The 18,978-nt window shown below is 46.1% G+C and overlaps 1 protein-coding gene across 3 annotated transcripts in view; it reads left to right on the top strand.

The window, feature by feature from the left end:
- The window catches only part of SLC12A1 (solute carrier family 12 member 1), a 425,119-nt gene that overhangs the window by 352,166 nt on the left and 53,975 nt on the right, over positions 1–18,978 (top strand). For all 3 annotated transcript variants that reach the window (XM_078684807.1, XM_078684808.1, XM_078684809.1), the window contains exon 22: positions 17,862–17,987. In XM_078684807.1, coding sequence (XP_078540933.1) covers positions 17,862–17,987 — 126 coding nt within the window. The remainder of the gene's footprint in view (positions 1–17,861; positions 17,988–18,978) is intronic.

The following is an 18,978-nucleotide window of genomic DNA, read 5'->3' as shown; positions in this document are numbered from 1 at the left end:
ATCAAGGTTACCCTCCAACATATCAGCGTGAGTTCTATAAACTTAAATACCCAAATATTTAAACGTAGTGGGTGCTACTTGTAGTGAGGTATCCCCGAACTCCACTTCCGTGATCTCAGCGCGATCCGTGAAGAAAAAGGTGTGCGATTTTGTAATGTTTACAGCGAGGCCGGATAGGGTCTCGAATCACCTATACAAATCACAAATTGGCGTTAAGGGCTGGCGGAGATCGATAATAGATAATAATATCATCTGAATATGCCTAAAAGAGGTGAGTTGTGCGTCCTATCGGTATTCCCATATCTGGCAAGGACTGTCTCATTGCTAAAGCCAGGGGTTCGAGTGCCAGAATAAAAATCAGGGGCGATAACGGACAGCCCTGACGTGTCCCTCTGTGTATCATATATTCACCCGAGATGTGCCTACCCGTCCTTGTTCGCGCTGTCGGAGCTTTGTATAGCAGTCGCAGCCATGTCATGAACCCCTCTGGTATCCCAAAGCGTGGTAGCGCCCGAAACATATATTCCCAGTGGATCGAGTCGAACACCTGCCTAAGGTCTAAAGAGAGACAGCCCGCGTGGCGGAACTGCTTCGGCACTACCGACATCAGATGGTGCAGTTTCCTAATGTTTAGGGAAGTGCTACGTGCCGGCAGGAACCCTGTCTGGTCCACGTGGACCAAGTACGTCAGGAACAGCTGTAATCTATTGGCTAACACTTTGCTTAGTATTTTGTACTCAGTAGGTACCAGTGACAGCGGGCGGTAATTGGCCATTTCCGTATGGTCTCTGCCGGGCTTAGGCAATGATATAACCAGTGCCTGTGCGGTAGTGAGAGGTAGGGAACCCTCCTCCAAGATTGCCTTATACAAGTCCGTTAATTTGGGCACTAGTGATTCCGCATATGTAGCTTAAAATTCGATGGGGAGGCCATCCATACCAGGAGTCTTATTACAAGGGAGTCCCTTCATAGCAGTTCTGATTTCTTGTGAGGTTATGGGCCCTGCTAGGTCTTTTTGGGCTGAAGGCGTCAACGTTGGAAATGTCAGGGTAGGCAGGAAAGCTCCGCCTGCTCGTTGGGTACTCCGTCGGGTGCGCTATATAAGGAAGCATAGTATGTCTTAAATGCCTCATTAATCTCTCCCTGTGTGCAGGCTCTCGTGTCATCTTCCTTCCTGATTTCATTAATCACTATTGTGGGAGGGGTATCTCGGAGCAATCTAGCTAGTAAAGTGCCTGCTTTATCCGCTTCAACATGTGTTCTTCAGGTATATTCCTGGTAATCTATGCCTCTAAGGGATTCCAACAGCTCAGCATGTTTAATCCTCACTTCCTGGAGTGCACCTGTGTGAGTGTCGTCAGTCGCCGCCATCTGCTCTAATCTGCCCATTTTCATTTTAGTGTCCACCAGAGACCTATGGAGTTCTTGTCGTGCACCGACCGTCGCGCTAATCGCCTTGCCTCGTATTACCGCGTTGAATGCGTCCCAGTCAATCAATCTATTGGTCGCCGTGTTGCTATTCTCTGTAAAGAAGCGGTCTATTGTGTGCAACAGATCTGTACGAAGCACTGAGTCTTCTAATAACTGTGGCCATAAGCGCCATGTGGGGACCGGGGAGGGTACCCTGCCCCATGTGATACTGATCTCCTGTGGGTTGTGATCGGAGAAGGTCTTGGGTAAGTATGTGGAGTGGAGTACCTGCATTGCTATACCCTCAGAGCAGAGAATCCTATCTATTCTAGTATGCAAGGCATGTACTGCCGAATAGAATGAGTATTTCCGGTGTTCTGGGTGTCGCATGCTCCAGACATCACACAGTCTCCATCCCGTCACCCATCGTACCAGCGCCTCAGTTTGTTTGAACACCTCCGCACCTCGTAATGGCGGATGTGATCTATCTAAGGCCACATCCATCACCGTATTACAATCCCCCCCAATTATCCAGGGGCATGTATCCCACCCTGCTAGCGCTCCACTAATCATATCCCAGTATTTGTCCTGATCGAAATTAGGGGTATAAATGGATCCCAACACCACCAATTGTCCGTCCTGTACCCCCCTCACAAATACATATCTGCCCCATTTGTCGATTTTCTGGTCATGCGCTACAAATGGTACCCCATGTCTCACCCAGATCGTGGAACCCCTAGCGTATCCTGAGTAAGAGGTGGAGAAAACTTGTCCTCTCCATGTCTTTCTAAGTTTTACCACTTCACTGTCCACCATATGCGATTACTGTAAATAGGCTATCTGCGCTTTGCGGCGTAGTAGATGTGCGTGTATCCTATGTCTTTTGTGGGTGGTGCCCATGCCTCGCACATTCCAAGTTAATTACTGTATAGTTATCCAACACATGCATTGTTGCAATCTGTAAATCCACAAGGGTGCTAACATGATTCGCGATAGGTCAAATATACCTGCAGTTACATTCCGAAAGTGACCAACCCACCCCCCAACATTTCCAATACATGGTCTGGTTCCAGAACCACACCAGACCACAACATAACATGGAAGTGAACAGAACAAAAATAGCAAACCAAGGGCCTTTGCCATACGGGGGGCGGTGCCTGCACTTCACATGCATTTGTGTAGCACTTTGATCTAGTACTCTAGAGCTGCAACGGTACCCGAGCCCATTCATTACTTTTCTGCAGCAAAAGAGCAAATGTAAATGAATAGCAGTGTAATCTAGTTACAGTTTAGGAGCAAAAACACATAGTATACTTGCATGGGTACGTCAACCAAATAAGTCCGTGATCAGTTGCGGTGTGGCTGAGGGGAACAGGGCCACACTGCCCTCAGAGTCCGATCCATGTGACGTCTCGCCCTCTGTAGAGGATTTAGCTTCAGTTCGTGGGGCGTTCGTGAAGGTTGCTGTAGCTATGATCGCCTGTTGTTTAGTTTGTTGCAGTTGTTGTGAAGTGACTCATCTGCTCGTGATAGTTCGCCGGGATCGACCACCTCTACGACTCATCGATACATTCAATTAGGATCCCTGCTTGAGTTTTATGCGTGTGGTGGTGTCCGCAGCGTTGGTCAGCTCCATCACCTCAAGCCCGTCCTCCACGTCCCCGGGGCTCTCGAAGAAGTAGGTTTTCTGCTCATGCAGTATCTTGAGGCGCGCCAGGAATAGCAGGGCATACTGGACATTCAGGTCCCGCAACCAAAACTTCACTGCCAAAAAGGAGGATCGTTGGCGTTGCACCATCATCGTGTAGTCCGGATACAGGGATACCCTCGTGTTCTTAAAGGTAATCGGCGCCATCTCCCGAGCTTTTTGCAATAATGTATCCCTATCTCTGAAATTCAGTAATTTCACGATAAGGGGTTGTGGTGGGGCACCCGGTTTTGGTCTCCCGGTAGGTATTCGGTGTGCCCGTTCGATGCAGTATTGCGAGGAGAGACCCTCCGTCATGATGTGATCCCTAAACCACTGCTACATTTAGCCAGTTGTGTCGGTCCCTTCACTTTGTTCTGGCAGGCCGATCATCCGGATGTTATTCCGTCTTGCCCTCCCTTCCGCGTCCTCTACTCGATCCATTAAGGTGGCCACCTGCGCTGGTAGGAGCTTCACGTCAGCTGCAGTCTGCTTTTGATGTGGGAGCACCTCCGCTAGTGTCGCTGTGTGTTCTTTCACCGTATCCGCTACCTTCGCATGATCCGCCCTCAGCAGGTTCAGGCCCGTGGTCAGGGACCCTATCTGTCATTTGATAGCCTTCCTGGAGTCACGCACTTCTTTCAGGATAAGATCCAACTTATCCTCCTGCGCAGGTACTATCGTGGGGAGGACACAGCTGGACTCCTGTGTACCATCCACACTGTCCTGCGTATCCTGCGTGGATCCAGCTCTAGCCTGTCCCTGCTGTTTCGGCTTGTTGCACACCATAGCACCTGAACAGTGCGGTACCCGGTCACACCAGGTCAGTCCTACAGGGCAAGCAAATGGGTGTCACTCTCTCGGGCTCTGCACAGTCGCCAGTGGGGCCCCAGCTGCAGCTTTAAGAGCAGCGCCGTTGTCAACAGCACCGAGGGCTCAGCAGGGTCCAGTCATTAACTACGCCACTCAAGGCGGAAGGGGGGAACTGTAGGTCAAAGTGGTTTCCCCTTTGCTTTTTTGATGTTTGCAGTGTTTTTCCTTCTCCCCCGTTGTTTGTATGAGAGGGGGGAGTGTCCCGGGTGGATAATGTGTGGCAAGAGTCCACACGAGGGGAGGGGGGGTCGCCTGTTCGACCCTCGGGCGTGACTCCGCAGTCTCCTGAGCAGTGACGATGTAGTTGCGGGCGCTCTGGGTAAGCCCCACTTCAAGGCAGATCCAGACCCCTGGTCAGAGGCACCCGTGCAGCAAGCGGAAATGTTACCCGCCCGTGCCCACTGATATCTGAGGAGTGCCGAGGCCTCAGCAGACCGCCTCTGGCTTCGGCCGTGTCGCCCCGCCCCCACCGCAACAGGCCTCCCAGCCCTGGGCTCACGTAGGAGCGCTTCCCAGCCACAGAGTCCACAGAGCTCCCCGCCAGGCAGCGCGTCTCACACCGCGGCGTCTGCCACCCTCACCAGGCTCCACTACAAGGAAACAACGCTCCGCCGCGCAAACGGGTGCCCTCCAGTGCGGCGCTCCACAATCGGGGACAGCTTCCCACAGGATACGGGCCCACACGGGTTCTCCTCTCCGACGGACGGTAATCAGCCTACCCGGCGGTGCCCACACAATCCGGGAGCCAATGTTCTCTCTGGGCAGTGACAAGCGGCCACAGTCCCCCATCCATGGAGGACTACAGCCGCAGGCTTCCACGCAGTGCAGAGATGCAGGTAGTTACAGGTTTATGCAGGCTCGGGTCCGGAGCTCCCTCAACACGCGTCCGCCATATTCAGTTGCCGGCCACGCCCCCTCACCTTTCCTTATTAACGATTGTAAATGGGGACCCGGAATCAGCCACTAATGATACCTGAACACCACCCTCAATTACTTTGCACACAAGTTTCTTCCTCTTGGTTCCCTCCACACACAACACATCACCCTCCAGCACCACAAAATTTGGGGATTCTCCATATCCGACTCAAAGTCACATTCCTCTTCTAGTTCTTCCACCACGCACTTGACAGCTCTGGATTTCCAATACACAAATGCAAAGTGACCCTTGGTACCACACTTAGCACACTTCCGCCCAACCACAGAACACATTTTATCCTATGCCAGATATCCAGAACTTCCACACCAATAACATTTACCCTTCAAATCATCCATCCTAAACGTATTCTTCCCCACAACTCTCTCATCACTTCTTTGTTTTTCAGGTATGTCCTTTTTCGGTAACTTCTTCTTTACCAACTTCATGGTGTCATCAGCGCTTTCCGTTTTTTCCGAATTGACCACTGCCTTCTCACATCTAGATGTGAGTTCTGATTTACGAATGATAGCGGTGACTTCTTGTTAGCTCGACTCCCCTTGTACCCACAATCTATCCTGTAAGCTTGGATTATTACAGTGCATTATAACTTGGTCCCTAACTAGTTCTTCTTCAAGTCTTACGAACTTGCAACAGATAGCCAACTTTCTGAAAGCTGCAACATAGTCCTCAATTTTTTCACTCGGACCTTGTTTTCTGTGGTAGAAGTTGTACCGGTCTATAGCCTTGCAAACTGTAGGTGCAAAATATGCATCCAAGTCCCCCAACATGTGTTTGAAAACGTCACCATCATCTCCAGAATGTGGTTTCTTTTCTATGCAATTGTATACTTTGAGCCCGCCCGGGCCCAAGTAAAGCAATACCGTGCTTTTCTTCCTTTCCGGTGAAAATTTCTCAAAAGTCTCAATGAAATTAATAAAATTCTTTCCAATACTCCCACCTTAAACGGTTGACTTTATCCTCTTTTATCATGGAAGTTTGTGGCGCTAGCAAATTCATAGATTTCATGCAGCAAGAATTCTACGTCCCAAACGTAATAATCTAACTTGCTGCAAAATACTTTTGCTATTAAACAATTTAAAAAAAACTTCAGTTAGTATTACATATTTCTCTAATATGTACACACAACTGTCCTCCAAATCATAACAGTGAGCAACAATGGGTGTACCTGTCACGTGTAGGCTACCAGTAATATATTTGTGAGGCATGCTAGAAGTGGTGCAGGAGGTTGATTTCTTTCAGACGTGACAGGCAGGGTGTGCCTATCACCGTTAAGAACTCCACTTTTAGCAACACTGATCAAATGCAGGACGTTGACTTCTTTTAGACGTGGTAGGCGGGGTGTCCCTCTCACCATTATCAGCACTGTGAAAATACAAGACGTTAACACCTTTCAGACATGACAGGCGGGTGTACCTATCACCGTTATCAATACTGTGTAAATGCCTTGAGGCTGAGCTCATTCACAATAATCGTGTGCCTGTCACAGAGTGGAGTCCGCAACCTCCTTAAGATGGCATGCGTCACAATGCCGTTAAGTCTCCTCGCGCACCAACAATTGAAGGGCATGCTGGTTTCTAAGTTTCTGTGCTGGGGATGGGAAGACTCTCCTTGTGCTGTTTTCCTCACGCGTTCTTGTTGAAATTCTTGAATGATGACAGGACGCAGGAAGATTCAAGAAAGGTACCATTTAATGACCATCCACTCTCCTCACTAATTTACACACCAACATTCCACAATGAGCTTCAGGGTGGAAGAGTCCAACAAGGGGCAGGGAAAAGGGGTGGACGGAACATACCGTTAGGACTAGTTGTATGAGCTTCAGGGTGGAAGAGTCCAACAAGGGGCAGGGAAAAGGGGTGGACGGAACGTACCGTTAGGACTAGTTGTAACAGTTCTACTCTGGCACGCATCGCACTAATGGCAGTTGGGAACCTAGCACTCGTAAGAGCAGTGCCAAATGGCTAAGTTGTAAAATAAAAAAAACTTCCAATCTAATCGCACTAACGTTCTTGTGAACTACTGGTGTGGTTGCTGCTCAATTAAGTGCCCTAACGCCTAGTAAAATTGAACCTTCGTACTTTTGGCCAAAGGTGATGGGTTCCTCTATGGTCCTGGGAATCGTCGCCGGAATTCTTGTGGTAGTAATAACCTGACGCACAATGCAACTTCTTAAGCAGTCTTGATTCCAAACCCAGGACCCTTCATACCAGCAGACATGAGGAGAACGACTGTACAACCGCCTCCTCGTCGACGCGTTCCAGCACGAGTGTCCCACATTCCACCCTCCAGAATTCTACACATGTGCCTGTACATTCTAGTAGGCGAGGTGCAGTCACACAGTGGAATACTCACCTATGAGAAAAACTCCACAGTAAGCACTAGGCAGCCCATAGGGCAGGGTGCATTGTAATTAAAAGGTTAGACATGTACATTTTACATGTACTGGGAGTGAAAAACTCCTAAATTCATTTTTCATTACTGTGAGGCCTACTTCTCCCATAAGATAAGATTGAGTTGCCTTATTACATTTAATACGTTTTATTATATATTTTTTACAATAGGGATCAGGTGTGCTTGGATAGGCCATCCCTTGCAGGTTGGGGTGGCGGAGGTGGACACAGCCCCACTTGCAACTTACACAAATGACTTGTCAACACTGCATTGTTTATGCAACCAGCCTGGAGCCAGGGCAGGAGAGGCAGGAAACTTCAAGCACTACATAGGGAAGTTTCTAGAAACTTCTCCTCCTTTAAAGAAGGCACAGGTATAAAAATAGGACCCTAAGACTCACTCCTCAGTACACATTCTACACCTGCAGAAGCAGTCTGAGGACTGCCTGCTGCTGTGACCTGCTGTGTACTTCAAAAGACTGCTTTGCTGCACCTGGAAAGACTACTTTGCTGCCTGAAGCCTGCCTTAAATCCTCAGAGGCCAGCCCTGCTGCTTGAGCCGTGTTCCATTACTGAACCTAGGACTACCAGTGTGACTCCAGGGAACTCTGTTGCTGAAATTTATGTCGGAGAAGCTCACGGCGTTTTTTCTTTAACATTCCATCAAAGTTGACAATTATATTTTCTTACAATGGTTTTGAAAATCAGTGCAAAAAGCAACATTTTCGTCCTTTGTGGGGAGAGAGGAACATGACTATTTTTGATGTACCTGTTCTCTTTCTATCAAAGATGTTGACTGAGCTTTCAAAATTATATGAAAAACACAAAAGGTGATGCTTTTCAAAAACATAAATTGTGCTTGCAGTCAGTGCTGGGCTGTTTGCCCTCCGCATTTAAGGTATGCGAATAATCCTGTATACTCCTCATGATGGCAAACCTTATAGTGCTAATTATCATTAGTAGGATTTATTAAAGAGGGAATCCATTTAATTTACCATGCACTAGTGAGTTACTTCTAGAAGTAAGACTCCAGAGACTTCAGAACACATTTGAACATGAAAAACAAAAGAGGAAGAACCTTCTGTCAGTGTCTGAATGAGGCCTTGTCTGCTGTCTACTGTACACAAGCTTTAGAAGTGTTTATCAAGGATCAAACCAGTTGGGATTCTAGGGACACAAAGGACAAAAAATAACCGGTGAGTCATGTTTGAAAATGTCAGCAGGGTCCCCGTCTGGCCCAGGAGCCTTGTTCTCGGTCATTGCTTGTATGGCACTCCTTACTTACTTCAATGCAAAACAAGGGTTAGAAACCTCCCTCTGTTGACGCAGGGGTAGAGTGGGGGGGGAGCCTCTGCTGATCTTCCATAGATCTCAGAGAAGTATTTTACCCAAGCGTCCCCAGGGATTGTGCAATCTACTATACTGTTTCCTACTCCTGAAAAGAAGGGTCAGTTAATGATGTCCCAAAATGATGCGCTATTACTAAGGGTATCTGGGGTCAAAAGAACCTCCCAAGCTTTCTCCTTGATCTCTCTCTTAGGGGATGCAATAGTATGTTTATAATATTTCTGACTCCTAGCTACCTCCACCCTTTCTCTAGGGACTTTCTTTAGGGCCATAATCAGGTTCTTCTGGGCCTTGGAGCAGTTTGAGGCAAACCACTTCTCCCCAGTATTAGCCATCTATCCCCTAGTAGCCCTAAGATTACTCTTGATCTGTTTTTGAATCCTTCTGTATGCGTTTAAGGAAAGTTTGTCATCCCCAGTGCTGCTCAGACAACACTGAAATTCAACGTCACAAGTGGAATAAATGGTGTTTAAAAAGGAGTCATGCAAAACCTTATTCTATCTTGACCTCCGCCAATGATCCTGCGGTGCAATATCACTGTGGTTTGAACCAATATTTTTAAACAGAGTAAGTGGTCTCCCGTATTCCAAAAATAGGATTAGGGTGTTCTGGTCACTAAACTAAGACTACTGCACATTAAAACTACACATAAACTGGGCTAAATAGGCCGACACAAACATAATCAATAACCGTATTTGCCCCCTTCCTTTAAATGTAGGCATAATGGACCCTTCTTGACCCTCTCTTGTTGACATCAGATTAAAATCTGCTAAAATCTCATCGAGGGTACTTCCTTTGGTCGAATGTTGGAAGTGATCACCCCAAATGGAGTCTAAATTTGGGTGGCTTTCATAATCATAACAACCTAGCGAACATAAGTGTAAATTGAAGTCACCCATTAAAATAACCGAATAGGATGATGTGTGCTTTTCCTCAAAAGCTTTTAAAAATGTCTTGAAGGTGCATACATGCTCTATAGTAAATATCTGATCAAAAGAATTCTAAAAATGTATAGCAGTATGCTTGTTAAGCCCTAAAAAATCTAAATGAACTTATTACTATGACCCATAGCAATTTGGGAAGGGATACACCTTAAACTCAAGGAGGTGAGGAGGTCACTCTTCGCCCTGCCCACAGGTGAGAAAAAGGTGGTGTACCCATCTAAATAAAAACAATTGTCAGGGTCTCAGGTATCTTGTAATCCCGCAGTCTGGTATTTAATAATAACATCTAACAAGGGCACATTCTCTCTCCTGTTACCCAACCCAGCGATATTCCAGCTACATATTTTTAAAAGGGCAGGTTGTTTATTCAGGTTCATTGATCCTCATAATTGCACTAGCAGCTGGGAGCCCAACCATGGTCTGTGCAGGGCTCACAGGTACAGAAACAAGTTAATCGTTTTCATACAAATCCTCTAATGACTGGAATCTGTTCCTCAACGCCACTGGTGAATCAATACATCTATTGGGTGGAACCATCTGGACATTATAGTTTGGGCACATATTTCTGAAATTCCCTATCCCTTGCCTTGGAGGGGGTGGATAGAAAAAACCTAATGGAGGCACCTCAATGCCTATGCCTTGATCTGCCCTATGGGAATTGCAATGAATCAATCGCCTAGCCATTTCAGGTCACGTAAGGTTTAGCACAAAGCAGTTCCCATCAACAGTTTTTTAAATAAAACCCAGCCAGTCTTCATGTCCTGCCATGATTATATTATCAGAGTCAAAGTTACTTGCTCCTCCTTTGGAGTAACACCAGTGCTTTGTTTTTACGAATGAGCTAATTTGTTGATTCCACTGCTCCCAGGGTAAGGGATGCAGCCCCGTCAAGACAGCCACTGTCCAGCGTAGATAGGAGTAGATTCGGGTGGAAGATGGAGTCTTTGGGCGAAAGGACATGACTGCGTGCAAGCTTGGTTCGGGGTCCATAGGCCTTTGTTTACAATGACCAGCGGGAAGGAGAGGTGCCACAACAGGTAGTTGCTGGGCGGGGAAATCTGTTTATGGCCAAGACCATCCTTTCCACATTTTACACTAGTATGCCCCCTTGCACCTAGTCAGAAGAACATACTAAGGGCTGCAACTGCGCTTGGTTTTCTTGGCTATTAGGGCCCGCTCTCATACAATGTCTTTTCCCAGTATCGGATGAATTCGAGGCAGTCAGGTGATTAATTCCCCCAGTGGATGTATGGCATTGGGTAATAAACGAGGAGGCTAAACGTGATTGAATTGAGTCCGGGCGCACTCTGATTAGGCTAAATTGGTTATCTATGATTGTCACTAACCAATGGAATATTGTCTAAAGATCAGAATGTCCAACGCTCAACGATATTTGCTCCTTTCCCTGTGCAGATTTATTCGGCTGTACTTTTTCTCTAGCAGAATACCTGCTACATCTCTTAGGTTTTCTGGCTGGTTCAAGAGGTGAAAAAAGATTGTGAGGACTCAAAAAAGGGCCCATTTAATTTAGTGGGTAGAGAGACACTAGGCGTGGATATGGAGCCTTCATCAGCTGCTTCCATTCCACCTTTCCTCAAAGCATGCTCCACACCCCTACCAGCGATGTCGTGCTGATCTTGCGCTTTTCCGGGTCAGCATGACAGACCCATCGGCAGCCTGCATTCTTTCAGATCAATTCTGTTGACCACAACCCCAATGACTCTTTCCAGCATAGTGTCAATGCTGGTGGGCTTTTGTGTGAGGACAGGATCTCCTGCAGTCTTTCACTTATCCATACTATTGATATAGGATTAACTAAATTAGAAAATAGTGGGGAATGAAGGTTGCTTAAAAGGTTGGGGTCTTGTGACACAAAATCTTCAGTGGTGGTAATAATGATCGCAGCCACCCATCTCCCCCCATTGGAGACAATGCCTTTTAGGGATTGTTAAACAACACAAGTTACCTCCTAATAATGGCAGAAACAACCAGGAATGGTTCTCGCTCCAACCACGACTTCCACAGAACGACAAATCACAGCAAAAAACAAAGTGCGAGCTCCCAACAGCGATTGATAACTTACCTTCTGTCCCCAACCACACTGACGCTTCCGCCTCCACCCACACGTCAAATGTCAGAAATCTCTGACTTTACGTTAGCAATCCAATCCTGCTGGAGTTGCATGGTGATCAACGGGTAGCGACGTGCCGAAGACGTGCTGAAAGTTGGTGGAATCCACTTTATCCGTAACCACTCCCACAAGTGAGGTCCAATGAGGCCCAAATATGATGACATACCCCCAAGCAAGAACACAACACGCAGCACAACCACCACTATCCCCACACCCAACTGCCCTGCCATACACCTGAATCCGCCCACTTCCACCAGCAAGCCAGGTGCAGTGGCAGAGGACAAGGATAGTGGCAGTAACCTAGTTGGGGCCGGGGTAGCACTTGATGGTGAACTGCAGTCCAGCAATCCGGTCTGTAAATCCTTGAGAAGACTGAGGCCTGTAGAGCAGGGTTCAGAGGTCAAACAGCCATGAAGGATCATAGGTCCGTAAGCTAAAACATGCCCAAACTCGCATAGAGCAGACCCAGCAACCGCGACTCCACGGCGTATGTGATATGGCGTACATGATGTGTGTGGGCGGGCACGGGCGCGGCTACGGGGGAGGAGGACCTGGCCTCTAACTACTTCTAGACAAATTTCTTTTACTTTAGCATTAGCCAAGACCTTTTGATTTTAAATTAAATGTGTAGATTTATATAGCATGGCTTATCATTCGTGGGAGTATCCAGGTGCTGTCTATGGGCTCAGGAAGATTAAGTGATTTACCCAGAATCAAAGGTTGTTGAGCCGAAACTGAGACTCAAAGCCAGAACCCAGCACCTGAGAGGTAGCTCTGTCCTCTGCGCCTCATCCTCTCCCTTACAAAAATAATACGCCTAATATACTTACTAATATGGACCTTAAGTCAGCCCTCTTCATTCATTGGTTTATTGCTATGTTATTTACATGTTTCTTCCTCCTAACAAAGCACATTGCCTGGTTCAGCCAATAGGTAACAAGCAACAGCATTCTACCCTTTCATAAGAAGAACATCCATGCATTAATTTGTTCTGTTGCATGCCAGGGTCCGTTACAGAAAGGTGTGCTTTTTGATACCAAAATTATTTTCAAAACTTTTGAAAAGACGAAACAAATATTGACAAAGCCGATGCCAGATCTATTGGCTTTGCAAAAGCTTGTTTTTGACAGGTATGTATGTTATATCCAGTCGAACCATCATCTGCACGACTCTCAGTCTGGATTTAGATCTGGTTATAGCACGGAGACTGCTCTACTTGAAGTCGCAGAGACTATCCATGAAACTTTAGATCAAGGAAGCAGTGCGATGCTGGTGCTGCTGTACTTATCCACAGCTTTTGATACAGTGTCACACAGGATTCTCTTAAATAGACTTAAATGTCTAGGGGTGACGGGAACGGTCTGGGCCTGGTTTTGCTCATTTCTAGAGGGGCGTACCCAGCCGGTGACCCTCCATCCTCATGGCTCTGCTTTGAGTCCATCGCTTTTTAATTTGTACCTCACTCCCCTTGTGGCAATTATTGAGCAAAGTGGGGTGAAGGTCGTCTCGTATGCCGACGACACGCAATTGGTGTTCTCTTTCAGAGATCACAGTGAGACAGCCTTTGTCATTTGTAAGCAGTGTCTTCTTAATATCTCGTCATGGATGACGGACATCTACTTAAAATTGAACACCGATAAAACAGAGGTTTTGTTTTTTAACCAGTCCGCCACTCCCCCGCCAGAACTTTGGTGGCCAGCTGAGTTAAATCCACCTCCTCTTCCAGTTACCTCTGCTAGGAATTTGGGTTTCAAGTTTGATGCACAATGGAATGACAAAGTGCAAATCTCCCATGTTTCCGCTCAATGCTTTTGGAAGTTGAAGGCTCTATGGAGCTTTCTTCACTTTCTGCCAATGGATTGCAGGAAGACTGTGGTGCATGCATTAGTCACCTCCCATCTTGAATATGTGAACAGCCTCTATCTGGGTATTTCTGAGTATCTGCTCAGAAGGCTACAGATTATTCAAAACGCAGCAGCAAGGCTTGTCCGGTATGTGCCATTGTGTCACCACATTATCCCTCATTTGCTTAGTCTACATTGGTTGCCTGTGAAAATAAGAATAGAATATAAAGCACTCACATTGGCCCACAGAGCAATGAATGACACTGGCCCCAAGTATTTGAGGCAGAGACTTCAAAATATAGTAAGAATAGAGTACTCAGATCGAATGACCAGAAACCTCTGGTTATTCCACAGTTTGCGAAGGCCAGGATTGGTGGCCCGGCCTTTTTGGTCAAAACTGCGACACTCTGATACTCTATGCCTTAGCATCTGAGGAAGACCAAATCGGAATCCATGTTTAAGAAAGCTTTAAAAACATGGCTCTTCAGTCTTCCCTAGTGCACCCAGTCTCCTTGATCTCTCTCCATAGGTTAAATGCACTACTTGCGCCGGGACACTTCCGTTGGAGGTAGCCGTGCGCTCTACAAGCTGTAATAATAATATCAAGTACAATCTTTGCTCTGTAGTGGTCATGATAGTCAGAGAGTACTCTTTTAAATCACTTATTCTCTTTTCCGATTTAGGTTTTCTGCTACTATTTTGTATCTTACTTGCTCTAGAATGCAATGTGACATGAAATATTAATTGTCTTTTTTGATATTTTTGTTTAATCTTTTGCTGAAAATAGCCTCTGAGCATGTAGAGAATAGATTAATTTTCGATCTGTCTGAAGTGCTAGAGGAAATGCCCCTATTGGTTCAATGTCTGAGCCACAAAGTAAATGAAATCATTTGCAAAATCTTTCTCTTTCTCCTATTTCCTATCCTTTGTGTATTTTTTTCTCAGCCCCCTTCCTGGGCACATTTCTCAAATGATACTTACAATTCATTTTCAAATTAGATGTTCACCTTTAAATTACTGTAAGAAATTGGGTTACTAGTTGAGGGGAGGGAAACCCTACTCAAGCAGCAACCACAATCCTTGTCAGGATGAAGCCACAAGCAAACCCCAAATTAACCTCTGCTCAGCACTCTGGTAGCTTGGCACAGAGCAGTCTGTCTTAATTTAAAGGCAAAATGTAAAGTATTAATGCAGCACCCGAAACAGTAATAAAGTGAAAACACCATACAAGAAAAACCCCACACCAATTTACAAACATGGAGTCAATTTAAATAAATAAAACAATAACAAAACAACAATAATCCAATCAGTAGATCCGGAGATATGCAGTTTTAAAGATTTCATTAAATATAGCACCAAAAAGTATAATGTGGCAACTGAGGCTATCTGGACGCTCCGGACCGGGACAAAGTTACAAGTTCAGGCCGACATGGGTGGAGCACAGACTGGCTACAGGGACCCAGTTCGGCCAGTTGAACAGGAATACCTCAAATACTGGTTGGGGAGCGTTGGGAGGTCCTGTGTCGAGGATGCGTCAGGCAGCTGAGTCGATGTGAGGTCCTGCTCGGAGATGCATCACGCAGTGTTAGCTCCAAGGAGCAGCAAGACTGAGATGCAAGGACCTGCATCATCATCAATGAGGCCATCGACTAGTGGGGTTACGACTCAAAGTTATGTGTTGAGGTTCCATTACACACCAGCTGGTTTCAAAGAAGGTGCGGGGCTTGTGATGAGGATTATGGCATTCTCGTCAAGGATCCCGCCATCAAGGGCTTGCGATGCAAGGGCCTGCAAGCTAGAGTGATGCGAAGTCCTTGCGCTAGGACAGTCCCTGCAGCACAGGCGATCCATTGGTTCTGTTTTGCAGCAGAGGAGATGCGTCGGTTCTGCTGGGTCCACAGATGGGCTGGCAGAGCACTTTCAGGCCCACTTCCTTGAGGCCAGGACTGGTGTGGTACCACTTGGCAAAGTAGGACTCACAGTTACATAGTCCAGCTGCTGGCTACAAGAGAATAGCCCTTGGATTCACTCTTGAGGTCCTGGGTACAGGTTGTTGGGCCACTCCTTCTTTCCCAGACAAGAGGGAAGCAGAGCTGCAGGTCAACACAAAAGGGCAGTCCTTCAGAGCAGCAGTCCATAAGAGTGTCTGTCATTTCAGCAGCACAGCAGTCCTTCCTGGCAGAGTCTTCCACAGGTCCAGAAATGTACTGAAGAAGTGGTGTCTAAGGTCCAATATTTAGATCTAGTTCCTTCTTTGAAGTGGGAACAGCTTCTAGAAGTTTCCCTTTGAAGTACTCAGGCTTCATGCCTCCCCTACCCTGGTGCCAGAATAACTACAGGGGGTGTGCACACCTTTGTGTGAAGGCAGGACACAGCCTATTTAGCTGTAAGTGGGGCTGTGCTCAGCTCCGCCCCCATCCTGCCAGTGATGGCCCATCCAAGCACATCTAAGCTCTCTATTGTGTGTGGCTGTCTTGGAGGAATACACAGAGATCAAATGCCAACTACACCTAGTCATGTGACCCAGAGACAGGCTAGAGGAACTAAGTGGCCAAGGCAGGAAAATGCTAACTTTCTAAAAATGTCCTTTTCAAAATGGTAATTCAAAATCTTACTTTACCATAAAAGAGGTTTTTTCATAACAATTCCAAAGACACCAAACATGAATGAGTTACCAGTTTGCTTTTTAGAAGTTATCCTTATTATATGTAATAATGTAATACCAATGTTATCCTATGGGAGAGATAGGCCTTGCAACAGTGAAAAACGAATTTAAGAGTTTTTCACTATTAGGACATTTAAAACTAAAAAGTGCATATCCTATTTTTTAAATACATTGTACTCTGCCCTAATGCTGTGTAGGGCCTACGCTAGGGTTGACTTAAATGTATTAAAAAGCAGCAGCAGCTCCTCTGTAATGGCGGAGGGGCATCGCTCCACTGCGAGCGAGCAAAAATAAAATGATTATAAAAGACTTTTATTATCATTTTATTTTACTGACTAAGCCGATGCCCGTCTAAAGCAAAGTGTGCCCGGCCATGGAAGATAGGAGGAGTGGTGGACACTGTAAGTGCGTATGTTGGTTTGGTCGGCCATTTTAGAACGGCCAAACTGATATGGGCACTTGGGTTTCTCTAACCCAGCTGCCCAGCAGCATTCCACAGCTGGGTGGAGAAACGGCACAGACTCCCTGTGCCAGAGCGATCATCAGAGCAGCCCACTCAGGCCAATCCTGGTGCTTCTCTCATGCTTGGTCTTTTTTATTTAATTTTTATTATTCCCAACATGTCCCCCTACATCATATGGCAGCAGCCGCCAATTTGAAAAAGGAAGGTTTAGGCCTGGCAAAAGGTTGATGTTGCCAGGTCGAAATGACAGTTTAAAACGGCACAAACATGCTGCAATGGCAGGTGTGAGACAGTTTGCAAAGATACTTAAGTGGTTGACCCCACAAGTACTACAGGTCCACTAGTAGTATTTAATTTACAGATCATGGGTGCATGTAGTACCACTTTACTAGGGACATATTATAAGTAAATATGCCAATTGGGGGATAAGCCGATGTAACCATGTTTTAAGGAGCGAGCACAGGCACTTCAGCACTGGTTAACGGTGGTAAAGTGCACATGGTCTTAAGGCCAACAAAAACGAGGTAAAAAGATATTGGGGAGTAAGGCAAAAAGTTTGGGGGAAGACCACGTTAAGACTGACAGTTCTAACAATGACCAAATTCCAAATTCAGCTGTTAGGTGAGTTATGCACTTTCTTAATGACGTTAAAGTTTCGTACTGTGAAGAGTGAGCAACCCTTCTGCATAACTGTACCTTGAACTTTTGGAGTAAAACAGGCTCTCGCAGCCCCCGCAGTGCAGTAGGCCCCCGAGCTGCAGGTGGCCCCATCAGCATAGTACTCTGGCCTGAGAGCTCCCCATTAAATCGGGAGCAGGGGCCCATACATGTACCTTGCAGGGGGCCTCCTCAAGATTCATTACGCCTACCACGGGTTTCCAACAAGCCCATGTGAAAATAACTTTTATTAAATAATTAATTAAATCAAGATGAGAATAAAATAGAGAATGTGCAAAATGGAGAGTTTAGTATTTTAGTATTTTTAAAAGCATGCTTTGTACTTCTGCTAAAAGAACTTGAATATGTTAACAGGAGGAATAAATAAGTGATGAAACATTTGCTTTCCTATGCAGACCTTTACATTTCTTTTTTTAGACATTTGCTGGACAGCTCAATTGGATGAAATGTCAAAGAAAATAATATCAATATCATTTTCTTTTCCTTTTTTAGATGTCAACACAGCTCAATCAATGCATGTTGGCGAGTTTAACCAGCGGCTTGTGGAAGCGAGCACTCAGTTTAAGAAGAAGCAGGGGAAAGGCACCATTGATGTATGGTGGCTGTTTGATGATGGAGGTAAGCAATCTAAGTTTCACCGAAGGGAGAAATGTGTATGGCTAAGTTAGTTCGCAAAGTCGTAGACTGTTGTGCAGAAAAACTAACAGATGTTAACGCTGTGGCTTGCTTATGTGCCGAGGGGCTGCTTGAAGCAAAGCATAAGCCATCATTTCTGTTAAAAGTAGGACACGTTTTTTGTGTGTGATCCGGGTAAAACTTTGAGTCAGAACTGTATTTTTATTTTGTTGTGTGCCAGGCTGGTTTTATGATGGAAATGCTGCCTGGCTCAACTAACATTTTGCATTCAGTCACATATCACCTTAACATTGCATTAATGTGAAATGGGTATTGTGAAAAATGGAGCTGTAACTAGGTCTCCGATGTGCAATGCAAAACCTCGGAAATAGCTGAAGCCATGGACCCGCTGTATGAAACTTTTTCCATATCCGAGGTTGCACCGTGGAAGGGCCAGGCTTGTGAGGAAAAAATAATATGATGAACTACCAAAGTCAACATTGTGCTACCTTGAGAATCGAGTCAGAGGGGTCTTAACCCCTACCTCGTGAATTTCATTGGCATGTATCACTGCCTTGCCACCACTCTTGGAATATAGAATGCTTGGACAGTTTACTGACTGTTCTTGTTAGCCATAAACATTCAGTTAGGAAAGTAGTAAGGGTGCCTTGTGCTTTCCTGTTTGGCGCCCATTGCCACAAGTTGGGCAATAAAAAACACAGCTATAATTGTGGTACAGTGGGTCCCGCACCCCATGAGCACGGGTGATATTGTCGCTGCTGCACTAATGAAAGCTACTTCGATACGAAAAGGGACGGATTCAACCAATCAGTCAGGGTTGGTAAAGCGCAACTACTCACCGGTGAGGGCTCCATTGAGTGCCTGGGTCATCCGAGGAGCCAGGCATTGAGGTCCTGCCTGAACATGGGCAATGTGGGAGATTGCCAAAGGTGGAAGGGGATGGTGTTCCAGGCTTTGGTTGTAAGGCAGGAGA

Source organism: Lissotriton helveticus, chromosome 3_2 (assembly GCF_964261635.1).
Source record: "Lissotriton helveticus chromosome 3_2, aLisHel1.1, whole genome shotgun sequence".
NCBI classification, from domain to species: domain Eukaryota; kingdom Metazoa; phylum Chordata; class Amphibia; order Caudata; family Salamandridae; genus Lissotriton; species Lissotriton helveticus.
This window is presented reverse-complemented; position numbering and strand designations above follow the sequence as displayed.